Consider the following 15001-nt stretch of genomic DNA (forward strand, 5'->3'; position numbering starts at 1 on the left):
TTATTGAGGCTGGGTGGCCATCTGTCAGGGGTGCTTTAATTGTGCTTTTGCTGAATAAAGGCAGAAGGTCCTTGAACTATATTGTCTTTAGAGGTCCCTTCCAATTTTATCATTGATATGGATATTAATATTATTAAGGCTGGGTGGCCATTTGTCGGGGATGCTTTGTGCTTTTGCTGCATGAAAGCAGAAGGGGGTTGGCCTAGATGGCCCATGTAGTCTCGTCCAACTTTATTATGAATATTAATATTATTAAGGCTGGGTGGCCATCTGTCGGGGTTGTTTTGAATGTGCTTTCCCTGCATGAAGGCAGAATGAAGGTGTTAGACTAGATGACCTTTAGAAGTCCCTTCCAACTCTAGGATTCTATTAAATGAGTCTTAGTTGACCAGGAGTGTAATGCTGCGGCTGAAGAGGCCAATGCCATCTTAGGCTGCATCAATAAGAGAAGCTTGAGAGAAGGTGAAAGGATACTGATACGACACTTTACCTCGGGTGGTTTTTAAATTGCTTTTAATGATAATTATTTAATGCAACTGTTTATTTTAACATACTATACAATGTCTAGTATTGTCTTTTGTTTTAAATTTGTATTTTTTTTGTTTTTGTTTATATAGGTATTGAATGTTTGCCTTTTACTCTGCTGGTAGCCACCCTGATTCCCCATGGGGAGATAGAGAGGAATACATTTATTATTATTATTATTATTATTATTATTATTATTATTATTATGTCATTGTTGATACCATATTGCTTTTGTTGACCCTCTTTTTCCACTTAGAGGAAGTTTACTGTTATTCTTTGAAATATGGTCAATATTGAAAAACATTTAGCCTACGGATGCCTCAATTAATGTAATTTTATTGATATCTATTTTTATTTTTGAAATTTACCAGTAGCTGCTACATTTCCAACTCTCGGCTTATACTCGAATCAATAAGTTTTCCCAGCTTTTTATGCCTCGGCTTATATTTGGGTCAGCTTATACTCGAGTATATACGGTACCTCAAACAGCATTTGTGCCACAGTGAAAATGTGACATGTAGAAAGTAAAAAGTGTAGTGATGGTGCAGCCTTTCAGGAGAACCTCTTATTCAAGAGTAGCTTCTTCCTTTCTTTGCTAATATCCTCTTTACTAATTTAGCTGCAGCATAATGTCTGTACCTGCTTTGTTTCTCTTTCCTCAAGCCTACCAAATCTTAGAATCTCTGACTACACGGGCCTTTGGATGGGGTTTTTACTACAAACGTCCAAGACAAACTGGCTTGAAAGGGAAGTCAGTTGTGTTTCCTTCTTCAAACATCCAACTTTTTAAAAAGATTCTGCTGCTTGTATATAGAGAACAAATTGTGCATTATCTGGCTCACTGGACAATAATAATTATTGAGAAAAGAGAGCCATATAATTGATAATACAAAAAAAACTTGGGGGGGGCACAAGGAGTATAGTAAGTATCTTAGCTAGATAACAACACATTGTACTTCAATTATGTTACTTTGGTTTTTAAATATTATTTAAAGAAAAAAGCAAGAATAACAGGGCTTTTTCACACATATATAACTTTGTTAAGTATTTTAAATTATTTAAAGAAAAAAGCAAGAATAACAGGGCTTTTTCACACATATATAACTTTGTTAAGTATTTTAAAATATTTAATGAATTGAACATGCAATAACACTGAGTGTTTAATGTTGTAGCAAACTCAGATAATCTCTATCTTCATATTATTCAAGACACCTTCAAAATTCATAATATATGGAATATTAACAATGCCGATTTTTTATAATTAACAAGAATTTGGATGTGATTAGACTTAAGGATTCAGCAAATATATTTACTGTAGCAAATGTACATCAACACATGCATAAAAGTATTTTTTTAACTAACAAAAGCCTAATATTTAATCATGTGAAATCCATGCTAAAGAATTTATTTGAACAGAATCCTTCTAAAAACAATGACCAACAGGACAATATAACTGATGTGCAGTACATACAGCTTGGCCATACACTGCCTCTTGGGGTTTGCCACTAGCATCCAGGCCGCCATGGACATAGGAAGAATTCCTGCCATAAAACCTGCAAACGCAATCAAATATGAGGATTAGGATAGTCATACAGTATCATGGTCTAGAACTCATTACTCTAAAAAAATAGTTTCTAATATATTTCCAAGAATAAAAAATGCTATCCCCAAATAATTTTACACTGAATGGCCAGCCAGGAAATCCTTTGGAGATGGAATGGGCTCAATTAACCAATTGTTCAATCTAAACCATCACATTCCTAAATCCTACAGAAGAGATTTTCAGTATTTACAAATCAACAGCTTTGTTCACTTAATCTTCTATCCCCTTTGATTCGAAGAAATACAGGTACATATTATCTGCACTTGTCACAGGTGTGAAATCCTAATGTTAGCTTCTGATTATGTTTCCCACATTGGGAAACAAATGCTGCAGGCTAAGTTACACTAACCTACACAAGGAACTGGAATATTACAACCGAAGAGGTAGCATAACCTGTGCCCACAATGTCCTACCTCATGTACAGAGGAGGAGTTGCTTAAAGCTACGGACAATGCGGTTGCTGTTGCCCGCTTTTGGTCTAAAACTATTTAGTTGCTTGTGATTTCCAATTTTTAAAATGTATTTGTTATGCAATGCTTTTGACACAAAATAAATAATAAACCTGTGCCTGATTCAAGTGATGCAATTCAGGACAATGTTCAGTCTCATTCACTGTGCCTACTGTTGGCCAAATACTGAAACCGGTACAGTTATTAGGATTGCACAAAGCTGCCAATTGACTGAGCAGATCAGGAGAAGGTACCCGTTAATTGTAGGGAGTTCAGGAATTATGCCAAGAGCAGCAGGTGGCAATAATTTCACCACCATTCATGCCGGCGCGGGCACCACGGGGCAGGCCCGGCGCAGGCACAAGCGCTAGGCCACCCGGTGAGTGCTGGACTGCCCGGTGCTCGCCGGAGCGCTGGGCAGAAGGGGAAGGCCTCGCCAGGAAGGCCTCGCCAGAAAGGCGTTTGGCGGCTTCTCTGCTCTGCAAAGCCCCGAACGCCTTCCTGACGAGAAGGAAGGTGTTCGGGGCTTTGCGGAGCAGAAAAGCGCCGCTTCTCTGCTCCCCAAAGCGGCGACCTCGGCTCCTTCCTTGCGGAGGGAAGCGCGGCGGCGGAGGCAGGCCGCAGGAGACCGGAGTTGCCTCGATGGTGCCCCCAACGAGATGGCGCCACAAGCAACTGCCTAGTTGGCCTGGTGGTTGAACCGCCTCTGCTTCCTAGGGGTAGATTTCTCTCACTTCTTGTGGTCTCACCCCCATTTTTAACTCTGAATCATTTGTAAGTCAGTTGTTTGTAATTCGGGGACTGCCTATATTTAAGTTACAAGGCCACTAATGAATCACAAAGAGGAACTTGTCTAAATATTTGTAAGATTAAGATCAATTTATTTTTTATGGAGAAAAATTCATTTTAATTGTAAGGCCTACCAAGAATTAATTACGGTACATTTTTTCAAAACTAAACACAGAGCTTGTTAGATACACCAGTAAACATTTTCTCCATGTTTCTGAGTCATCTTAGGACAAGAAGAGACCTTTACTCCACAACAGGCCATCTCTTCCAAGTCAAGAATTACTTCCTGGAAAAATACTTTCTGGGTTTAAAATAGCCTTTGGAATGAAACATGGAGAAATTGTTTCTCACCTTATAGGAAGTATCTGGAATCATTCAGCCACAAACTGGGTGCCATGAAAATAGTCCAGCAAACTGCATGCCATCCATAGGTCACACTTCCTCCAACCTTGACCTAAATCTTGTAGACAGGCTTGAGTGGAGTAGACCTACTGAATCAGTGAGATTTGCGTATGTGTGGACTCAACATTCAGCAATCCATTGAATGGATCTAGTTAAGACTAATAAACAGGATTACACTGGAATAACAAAATGGCTTCCCCATATATCTTAGGGGACATTAATGGGCATTAATGTTCAAGAACCTTTCAGGGGTTGCAGGATGTATGCCACTTTCCAAAGTCTCCAGAGAGGCAAAAGCTTTGACAAGTTGCCTACATCTGCTTTTAGGCTGTTAATATTCTTATTGAAAGAGAAGAAAGGCAACCCCCCCAGCCTGTTTTTGCGGTCAGATGGAATTCTTAATCTCAGTTTCTCTGTCAGGCCCTTTCTACACTATCTTATAAAATCCAAAATATCTGCTCTGAACTGGATAATATGACACTGTAGACTCATATAATCCAGTTCAAAGTAGAAAATGTGGATTATCTGATTTAATAATCTGGATTATATGGCAATATAGAATGGGTCTCAGGGCCCTTCTACACATGTCTGAAAACCTGGCAGTAACTGGAATAAAAGGGGAGTGGCTAAATGACATTTAGAGAAAGGGCAAATCCAGCTAACAGATGAAAAGCATGTGTTGGAAAGGTGTGTTTTAAACCCGATTCCACCCAAAAAATTTGCATCTTCACATGACTCTTTATCCCTGCAGACATGGAAAATGCATGATTTCCTTCTGAGCCCCCTGTGTGGACTGCTCCAGTGCATGCGCACATTTTTAAAGCCTGAAACAGCTGATTGGTCTGTCAAAAAATGGAGCCACAGATACACAGGTGGCTCAATGGAAGCACAATTGGAAAGCAATTAGAATTCTCGGAAACCATTCCTTTGTTTTGATCTTTATAATATTAAACAGCAGAGCTTGAATTTACAGTTGGGTGAAGATAAAGAGTAAGAAATCTTCTTGTGTGTACATTAGGATCTCTGCATGAGTACATAGGAGGCCCACGAATCTTGGAGAGAATGTTAAAAAAAAAAAGACTTCCACTGGATGTCCCCCATCCACCCCTCCCCCCACCTTGATTCTCTTCAAAGGAAATGTGGACTAACAGGTCTGTCTGTGGACTTACTATCAGGTCCTGGGATTTTTGCCCCCTTTTTAAACCCACATTTTGCTGCTGTCTTGAAGCACTCTGTTTCTCATCCCCAACCATAGTTGCTGCCAAAAGAGGTTTGGAGTTCGTTTGAGCCCTGGTGAAGGGATAGCAACTGGCAAACTATGGCAATGGCTTTAAAACTCCAGTTATAATTATATAATTGAAAATTAGAGAGAAAGAAAGAAATTCTAAGGGATGGTTAAGAGGAGATCTGAACATACTAGAAAAGTCATTTTCGCTGAGTAACAGAGGTGGTCTGGGGGGTTTTCTGCCAGAAATTTCCATGAAACTCCATGAGGAAAGGATAACATGGCCATGCCCATACCTTACCCACCAATGGACCATTCATGGATGAAAACGCTATGTATTACTGCATAGTTATCGGGAGAAGGGGTCATTAATGGATTAATGGATTATTTCAATTAGTTTCCAATGTGGAAAAAAAACCTAGTTTCAATGATTCTGTAACACACGTCGATACCAGGCAAGATTCTGGAAAAGATAATTAAGGAAGTGGTCTGCGAACACTTAGAAATGAATGCAGTCATTGCTAATAGTCAACACGGATTTACCAAAAACAAGTCATGCCAGACTAATCTGATCTCTTTTTTCGATAGAGTTACGAGTTGGGTCGATACAGGGAATGCTGTGGATGTAGCGTATCTGGATTTCAGTAAGGCCTTCGACAAAGTCCCCCATGACCTTCTGGCAAACAAACTGGTAAAATGTGGGTTAGATAAAACTACAGTTAGATTGATCTGTAATTGGCTAAGCGAACGAACCCAAAGGGTGCTCACCAATGCATTGTCTTCATCATGGAAAGAAGTGACAAGTGGAGTGCCGCAGGGCTCCATCCTGGGCCCGGTTCTGTTCAACATCTTTATTAACGACTTAGACGAAGGGTTAGAAGGTATGATCATCAAGTTTGCAGACGACACCAAACTGGGAGGGATAGCTAACACTCCAGAAGACAGGAGCAGAATTCAAAACGATCTTGACAGACTAGAGAGATGGGCCGAAACTAACAAAATGAAGTTCAACAGGGACAAATGCAAGATACTTCACTTCGGCAGAAAAAATGGAATGCAAAGATACAGAACGGGGGACGCCTGGCTTGACAGCAGTGTATGTGAAAAAGACCTTGGAGTCCTCGTGGACAACAAGTTAAACATGAGCCAACAATGTGATGCGGCAGCTAAAAAAGCCAATGGGATTCTGGCCTGCATCAATAGGGGCATAGCGTCTAGATCCAGGGAAGTCATGCTCCCTCTCTATTCTGCCTTGGTCAGACCACACCTGGAATACTGTGTCCAATTTTGGGCACCGCAGTTGAAGGGAGATGTTGACAAGCTCGAAAGCGTCCAGAGGAAGGCGACTAAAATGATTAAGGGTCTGGAGAACAAGCCCTATGAGGAGCGGCTTAAAGAGCTGGGCATGTTTAGCCTGCAAAAGAGAAGGCTGAGAGGAGACATGATAGCCATGTACAAATACGTGAGGGGAAGTCATAGGGAGGAGGGAACAAGCTTGTTTTCTGCCCTTCAGACTAGGACATGGAACAATGGCTTCAAACTACAGGAAAGGAGATTCCACCTGAACATCAGGAAGAATTTCCTCACCGTGAGAGCTGTACAACAGTGGAACTCTCTCTCCTGGGCTGTGGTGGAGGCTCCTTCTTTGGAGGCTTTTAAGCAGAGGCTGGATGGCCATCTGTCGGGGGTGCTTTGAATGCGATTTCCTGCTTCTTAGCAGGGGGTTGGACTGGATGGCCCATGAGGTCTCTTCCAACTCTACTATTCTATGATTCTATGATTCTACAACAATGCCTAGAGAGCATTGAGACAAAAGTAGGACAAATGCATCACTATGATGGTATAATAGCTTGGTGTGATAACACCCCAAACCTGAGCTGCTCTTGATACAAAATCAATTCTCCCAATGAGCAGCCAATAAGAGGTCTATTAAAAACATACTTTAGCTTGTAATATATATTGCTTGTTGCCAAAAGTGGATTTGCATGAATCCAGATGTTTCCAGAACAGATTATTTGGCAGGATAGAAATAAATATCAGCTTTAGCTATTTTTTCACTCAGTTCTTGTAACTCCTTTCCCCCCCCGAATGCTAATTCCAGCATTCTTCTATCTACCATTCCAAATCCATTCCTGTAGTGCCTAGAGATGGGGAAGGGGATTCCATAGCATTGGGTAGATTTCTAATCTTAAAAACGGAGTAAATGTTCTGTTTATCAGAAGGCCTTTGTGTCAAATATTTGGAAGGGGACACAAAAGAGTTGGTTTGTTGGTAAAAGCAAGGAAAGGTTCCTGTGGTTCCAGTTCAGTAATATCAGCTAAAGAATGGGTCTATACCAGTGGTTCTCAAATTGTGGGTCCCCAGGTGTTTTGGCCTACAACTCCCAGAAATCCTAGCCAGTTTACCAGGCCAAAACATCCAGGGACCCACAGGTTGAGAAGCACTGGTGTATGCCCTGCAGCTTCTCAACCTAGGACTCATTTATATTTGATTTATTTTCCACCTTTCTCCCAAGGTTGGGATGCAAGGTGGCTTATACCATAATTACAAAGGCTGTCATAAAACACAATGGATTATACCTATTAAAATATTTAATTACATTTTATTACAACTCCAAATGAAGCTATTTTATAATTCCTGGCTAATAATAAATAAGCAGAAATACTAGGAAATCCAACACCTTTATTTTTAACATCTCTGTCAGACAATGAGTAGCTAAGGGCCTGCTCAAGCAGAAGAGCCTTGGTCTGCCAGTGAAAGGAGAACTGAGAGAGAACTAGCCTAACATCTTTTATAAAACAATTCTACAATCTAAGGGTGGCCACTAAGAAGCCCCTTTTTCACATCCACACAGATACATCTCTGAAGGTGGCGAGACTATGAGAAAGGCCTCTGTTGCAGATCTTAAGAGCTGTATAGGAGAATATGGTCATTCAGATAGCTTGGGTCTAAATATAAGGTTTTATACGCCGCAAATAGGAAAAACCCTTTCTATTGCAACAGGATTTAAAAACAAAGTTTTTAGCGAATAGGCTGAGAGTATATCTTCTTAAACTGAACTGTTTTTAAATACCTTTTTTCTTTTAAACTGCATCTTATCTCTTAAGTGTGCATTTGAATTGCATTACGGTATTTTCATGAATGATATAATTGCATTTTAATGTTCACTTTTTGTATGTTTTAAACTCTATTCTTTTTAAGCAGCCCTGAGTCCCAATTTTGGAAGAAAGGTGGAATATAAATAGGAATAGCAACAACAGAAAAAACAACAACCAGCACTTTTAATTTTGTTAGAAAATGGGCCAGTAACTAATGCAGCTGTTCTAAGAGATAAATTACATGCTTTCTGTAATCATTTCTGGCTCAAATGTGGTTGCAACATTTTGGACCAGGTGAAGTTTCCAAAAACTCTTCAAAGGAAGTCACAGTAGAACTCAACAGGATAATCCAAATAGGATAAATCAAGGCAAGTGCTACTGTTAATATTTTGGCTCTTTTCACTACAATCATATCATGGGTTAACACATGTCTTATTACAGAGTAATCAGGTATTTACCAACAGGACACCCAGACCAAAGTACATTATATATAGGCCAACATGAACTTAATAGGTAAGGCTCATATCCTTTTATATTCTTTACAAGAATGACGACAACCACTTTATATTATATAGACCCCCAGTCAAAGCCAGTTTTATAGAGGTGTCCCCTTGTTCCACCTTCTTTCCCATCTAAGCACATGCTTACCCACCACAAACTTGAACCAACTTTATTTGAAAATTTAGTCTGCTTTAACACTGCAATTCTCATAAGGGTGAATGGAACATTCATTTACACACACAGTATACTTTAAAAATTTCAAAAGATTCAAACAAATATTAATAAAATACACTTTCCACTAGAAATCTTGATTTTATTGGTCTTCCATATTGAAAAAATCAGAATCCATTGATTCAACCATCCGTGTTTTGAGAAGATCCCGCCCCCCAAAGTTCAAAAAGCAACACTCGATATTGCCTTTTTATATAAGGGCATTATTTTACTACACCACTGTATATAATGGGAATTGAACATCCACAGGTTTTGGCATCGGGGGGGGGGGGGGGAGTCTGAAACCAAACCATAGAAGATACCAAGGGCTCACTGTACGTAGATATGTAAAATGAAAATGCACATAAATCAGCTGATAATACAGTAGAGTCTCACTTATCCAAGCCTTGCTTATCCAAGCTTCTGGATTATCCAAGCAATTTTTGTAGTCAATGTTTTCAATATATCATGATATTTTGGTGCTAAATTCGTAAATACATTAATTACAACATAACATTACTGCGTATTGAACTACTTTTTCTGTCAATTTTTTTGTATAACATGATGTTTTGGTGCTTAATTTGTAAAATCATAACCTAATTTGATGTTTAATAGGCTTTTCCTTAATCCCTCATTATTATCCAAGATATTCGCTTATCCAAGCTTCTGCTGGCCCATTTAGCTTGGATAAGTGAGACTCTACTGTAATAAAGAATCTAATAAGAATTCATACTCTTCATAAAAATAGTAGGGAGTGAAATCCAGACAATTCAGAGGGTGCTGTGGTTTTTAACTGTGAACTTTTTAATACTGTTCATATTTAATTATGTTTCAATGTTTGCATATTTGTATATTTTAAATGGTATGCTAATGCTTTTATGTTAAGCTGCTTTGAGTCTATTCGGAAGAGATAAATATAATAATACCAATAATTCTGTACAAGCACAATTTCAAGTCTCCAGAATGTGAATCATTTGCAAATATGAGAATGTGGTAGATGGTTGCCAATCTTTGTATGTTACTACTCATATATTAAACCTGCGATGGATGTTCTCTAGTACATGCCCACCTTTGAAGTGAGTGTTGTGGCTACCAAACAATAGGGCATCTTGGTGAGAGGCGATTCACTTGTGAACCTCCCAGATACCTTATTACTCTTTCAGCAGGAGGCAAAAACTTTTTTTCATTGCCCTAAGCCTTTCAGACGAAATTTTAATTATTTTTAGATGAAAAAATATTTTTTAAAATGAAATTTGAATCCTGTTAATGGTTTTATGATGCTTTTATAATTTTGTGGCTTTCATTTATTATTATTTCATTTTTAATTATTTTATTTTCTGTAAACTATACAGGAAATATGCCAAAGGGCAGTATTAGAGTAATACATACAGTAGAGTCTCGCTTATCTAACCTTCACTTACCCAACATTCTGTATTATCCAATGCAGTCTACCTTTTAGTAGTCAGTGTTTTTGTAGACAATGTTTTCAATACATTGTGATGTTTTGGTGCTAAATTCGTAAATACAGTAATTACTACATAACGTTCCCGTGTATTGAACTGCTTTTTCTGTTGATTTGTTATAAAACATTATGTTTTAGTGCTTAATTTGCAAAATTATAACATAATTTGACATTTAATAAGCTTTCCTTAATCCCTCCTTATTATTCAACGTTTTCGCTTATCCAACGTTCTGCCAGCCCGTTTATGTTGGATAAGTGAGACTCTACTGACCACTAAATTATTGTAAAATATGAATTATGAATTATAAATAAAGAAAAATACGAATAGCAGAGACAGCACCTATACTTTCTTCCTTCCCTAAAACCCCTACTTCCTTTTGTTTGGTTACAATTTCACATTTTTGCCTAGCACACATACATTACGCTGGAACCCAGTCTTTTAAACTTGAACACGCCTATCTGTATTTTATAATGCGCTTTATGAATGTCTTATGTAAGTTAATTTTTAACTGATTCATAGTGTATTGTATGTGTGTTTTATTGTAAGCCGCCCTGAGTACCCTGTTGGGTGAGAAGGACGAGATATAAATATTGTAATAAATAAAATAAATAAATTATCATTATTTCTTTCTTTATTTAATTTATATGCTGCTCTTCTCCCCCAGGGTGAATCATCATCTCTATAGCCCACCCCACCACAAAAGAGGGACTCTATATTGTATTATTGAAAAAAACAGCCGTTTATGTATTTTGTTCAACATACTGGTACTCTCAAGGCATCATAAAGAAAATTAGTAGAGTCCTGGTGATATTAATCGGTACAGATGACTGCTCATAACAATGTATATAGGTTAATTAATCCACCTCTACTTTGGCCAAAACCGTACAAATTATGGATATCTTTAAAAGTTACCTGTGTAAGAAATCTGGTGCTTTATTTAGCAGGGTATAGTACTGCCTCACAAACTCCCGCCCTACAAGCAGCGGACTTGGCTTCTCCATCACCATTTCTTTGGTACACAGTGTCAAGGCTGTAATACAGGAGAGAGAAAATGAAAAAATGATCATTTCAGAGTCACCAGTTTTAAATGTAGTAGAGCTTTATAACAATGAAGTGGGGGGGGAGTAGGATAAGTTTTTAAAAATGGGGAAAGAGTTGTTTTTTTAAATTTTATTTTTAGGTTGCTGATAATTTCTTACTGGTAGATAAGCAGGCAAGTGAGCATAATGTTTAAAGACAAATTCAATTCATATCTATTCAAAAGTAAGTTTCATAAAGTTCAATGGGGGTAATTCACTGGTAAACAAACTTTAGACTACACTTAATTTGGAATAAACTCACACAGGAGTGGATTGTCAACCAAAGCAACACATTCCTGAAATTGAATATCCAAAAAAAGGAAAGAAAATCTGATAAAATTGCTAAGAAATTATGTACACCTTGATCTCACATTTTGTGCATGTTAACTGGTTTCAAATATTTTAATTTGATTGTCCATTAAATGGAAATTAAAATTTTGTAAAACGTATTATTGTACTTGCATTTTCTGTTAATCTTATACTGTAAACTACCTTTGGTCCTATATATTAGGAAAAAGGCAGACAATACATTAAATAAATAAATGCTATTGCCAACTTCTATGTTGTAAACCGCTTTGAGTCCTCCCAGGGGTGAGAAAAGCGGTATAGAAGGGTAACAAATAAATAAATAATATTTAATCAAACATTTTAGACCCCACAAGTTCCTTTGACACTGACAGAACTTCAGTTGTTAAAAGACTCCTTCCACACAGCTGAATAAAATCCCACATTATATGCTTTGAACTGGAATATATGGCAGTGGGGACTCAGATAACCCAACTCTAAGCAGATTTTGTGGGATTTTCTGCCTAAATATTTTGGGTTTTATGGCTGTGTGAAAGGGCCCTCATTCTTTATTGAAAATTGTAGTAATTTCCCCAGTCTCTACAAAAAAAATGGTTCAGGAGATCTCTCATTCTACACTTGAAAGAATAGACATAACTTAACAATACTTCTAGAAAAAACTTGTTGGAGACTGGATACAAAACTATGACTGTGATTAATCCTTTATACAAACATATAGTGCTGAAATACTTGGAATCACATGTGCATTTCCTTCTGGCTCATCTCGAAAAAGGTAGCACTGGACTTGAAGAGGAACTTTAAAAATTGGAATGATTATAGGATTAAAGCACTACTAATTTAGATGTGCGCGAAAATTTTTCCTTCGTTTTCTTCATGCTATCGTTTCGACGGTTCGTTTACACAAAATGAATGATGACATTTTTGTAGGAAATGAAAGGTGACATGAAAATGAAAGCCGCACAGTCATCGTACTTGCTTTCATCTTCCTTTCGGTTTGGCCCCTTAACAATAAGCAGGTACTGACAGAGGGCTGCAGTGCTTTCCCATTACAGTAGGTGTGTACCAATGGGTGTTAATAATAATATTAATATAAATAACAATTGTTACTCTGGTATCCTAAGCTGAGCCTGAGAGAGGTCTGCTTCCCCATGACATCTGATGTGTACCAATGGGTGTTAATAATATTAATAACAATAGCTATCCTGGTATCCTAAGCCGAGACTGAGAGAGGAGTGCTTCCCCATTACATCTGATGTGTGCCAATGGGTGGTGTTGTTGTTGTTATTATTAACAATAGTACTCTGCGGAAGACCAAAACTTTAAAAAGTTGGTGGGCTAAAGGGGGTTAAAATGCCCTCTGTGTGTGGCGATTTTCACCTCTCTAGCCCAAAAACTGTGGTGGGGGGAGCCTCAGAAGTCCTCCCATTGCAGCCAATGGTCTGAAAATTTTTGGGTTTTTTTCGTAAGCCAGATGAAAATTCTGTTCATATAGGCTCCCCATTTTCGTTAGCAGGAACAAATACAAAAATGAGACCAAACGAATGAAACTACACAAAACAAACAGCAATTCCATACAAAAGCACAACACTATTACTAATGCCATTTTTTCCAATTTAATTTTGAAAAATAGTCTGTGCTCTCTTTCACACTCCTCAGAGAAACTTAAGATTTGGAGTACGGTACATCTCCAAAATATTGTAGTGCATTTTAGCCAGTATGGAGGTCCCAAAAAAGCAATGGCAAATATTAGCAGAACATAGTGAAACCTTTTTCACAGGATCAATGCCAACAACAGTTTAACACCTATGGGAAAGGACATGTGAATCAAACTTGCTTTTCCACTGAACAGATAGCAAAACCACACTGCCCTTCCACCCTGTACCATATTGCTTCATTCATCATCACCATGATGTTTTCAATTTGTTATTCTGTCAGCAGGTTAAGGGGCAGGACCCACCCTAATACTGGAAAACCACAAATAAAAACAGCTAATTTTTTACCTTGAGAGAACACCTCTCTATGAATTGATAGGTCCTCCAAGGCAACTTAATGTTCAACTTCTAGCATAGGCTGACCATATAGTGACCCTGGAGGACTTTAATATTCTTAGGAAGTACATATGAAGCCCACAAATAATCAAATCCACAAAAGTCTATTTATTTGGCTTTTATCAACAACACGAAGTGAAAAATTTCGTGCTGCCATATGTTTCTTATGAAAAGCTTTCTATTTTAAAAAATGAATTCTTTAATAAAACAAGTTAGATAAACATAATGAACACAAGATAAGACAAAATTAGCCAAAGGAATAAATGCAATATGTAGAAGTCAGCTTTAAAAGAAAAGATCTAACCAGAAATGCTTAACCACAGCAATAAAAAATCCTTGACTTACTAAATTCTCTGTGATTGAACTGATCTATGCTAGTCGGAACTAACAATATGATTTAGGCCAAAGTTATAATTAATGTTTCCCAGGTCACTCTTCCTAGGAATTCTGTATGTACATAATTCTTCAGCCTGGGTCAAGTGAATTTAACATTTTCCAACGTTTTCATTTCTCCCATTAAAAATCTAAATAATATAAAGGAAATGTATACTGTATTATTTAGCCAGTTTTGATATATATAAAAGTACTCCAATCTAAGTTTTGTAAAAATGAAATTCAGTCAGTGCAATCCTATATATGTCTTCTTGGAAATCTAGGATTTGAAAGGAACTTACTCTCAAGTAGATGAATAAATGTAGCTTCAGTGCTGTTTGAAAGAATCAATCAAGTATTTCACATTTTTGGAAATATTTATATATTGTGTAAAATTACTATGACATTTACAGAGTTTAGTAAATTTCAATAATTAGGGAGGAAACAGATCTCGGTTGATACTAAGCAGAAGAAATGGAACACGTTCTTGACAATCCTTAAATCATGCACAAATTTTGGTAGGTGGGCCTTCATAGCACTTGCAAACTCTGAGCCATTCTAGGTATCCCCCAAAAAATATCCAAATGCACCTCTTAACAATTAAGAGACTTTACCCCAGCTGGAGGCTGAAAACAATATAGGTTGGGGACACAACGCTCACATGCAGGCAAGCCCTATGCTGGGAAATATCAGACCTGTTGCACAGATCAAAAACTATCTCGTTGCCTTGAAAGAAAGTTGATGCAAGTTCCACTGCAACTCTATGATGGAAAGGATGTGTTCTATGATTACCCCTACAAACAGGAGAGGACTAGCCAAAGGCACTAGAAGACAGTAAGATTAAGAAAAGGCTAGGCTTCTGGTTGCTGATGTGATAAATCATGAAGTAGGCTTGTGAATGAAAGGATAACAAGGTATGCTGTAAGGGCAG

At 37.7% G+C, this 15001-nt stretch overlaps 1 protein-coding gene across 1 annotated transcript in view; it reads right to left on the reverse strand.

The window, feature by feature from the left end:
- The window catches only part of g3bp2 (G3BP stress granule assembly factor 2), a 38209-nt gene that overhangs the window by 19152 nt on the left and 4056 nt on the right, over window positions 1-15001 (reverse strand). Inside the window, exons 2-3 of the mRNA XM_003222364.4 lie at window positions 11178-11295; window positions 1997-2078 (exon numbers count right to left, since the gene is read on the reverse strand). Of these exons, the coding sequence (XP_003222412.1) occupies window positions 1997-2078; window positions 11178-11272 (177 nt within the window). The 5' untranslated portion in view covers window positions 11273-11295. The remainder of the gene's footprint in view (window positions 1-1996; window positions 2079-11177; window positions 11296-15001) is intronic.

The sequence above is a fragment of the Anolis carolinensis genome, chromosome 6 (assembly GCF_035594765.1).
Source record: "Anolis carolinensis isolate JA03-04 chromosome 6, rAnoCar3.1.pri, whole genome shotgun sequence".
In the NCBI taxonomy this organism is placed as follows: Eukaryota; Metazoa; Chordata; class Lepidosauria; order Squamata; family Dactyloidae; genus Anolis; species Anolis carolinensis.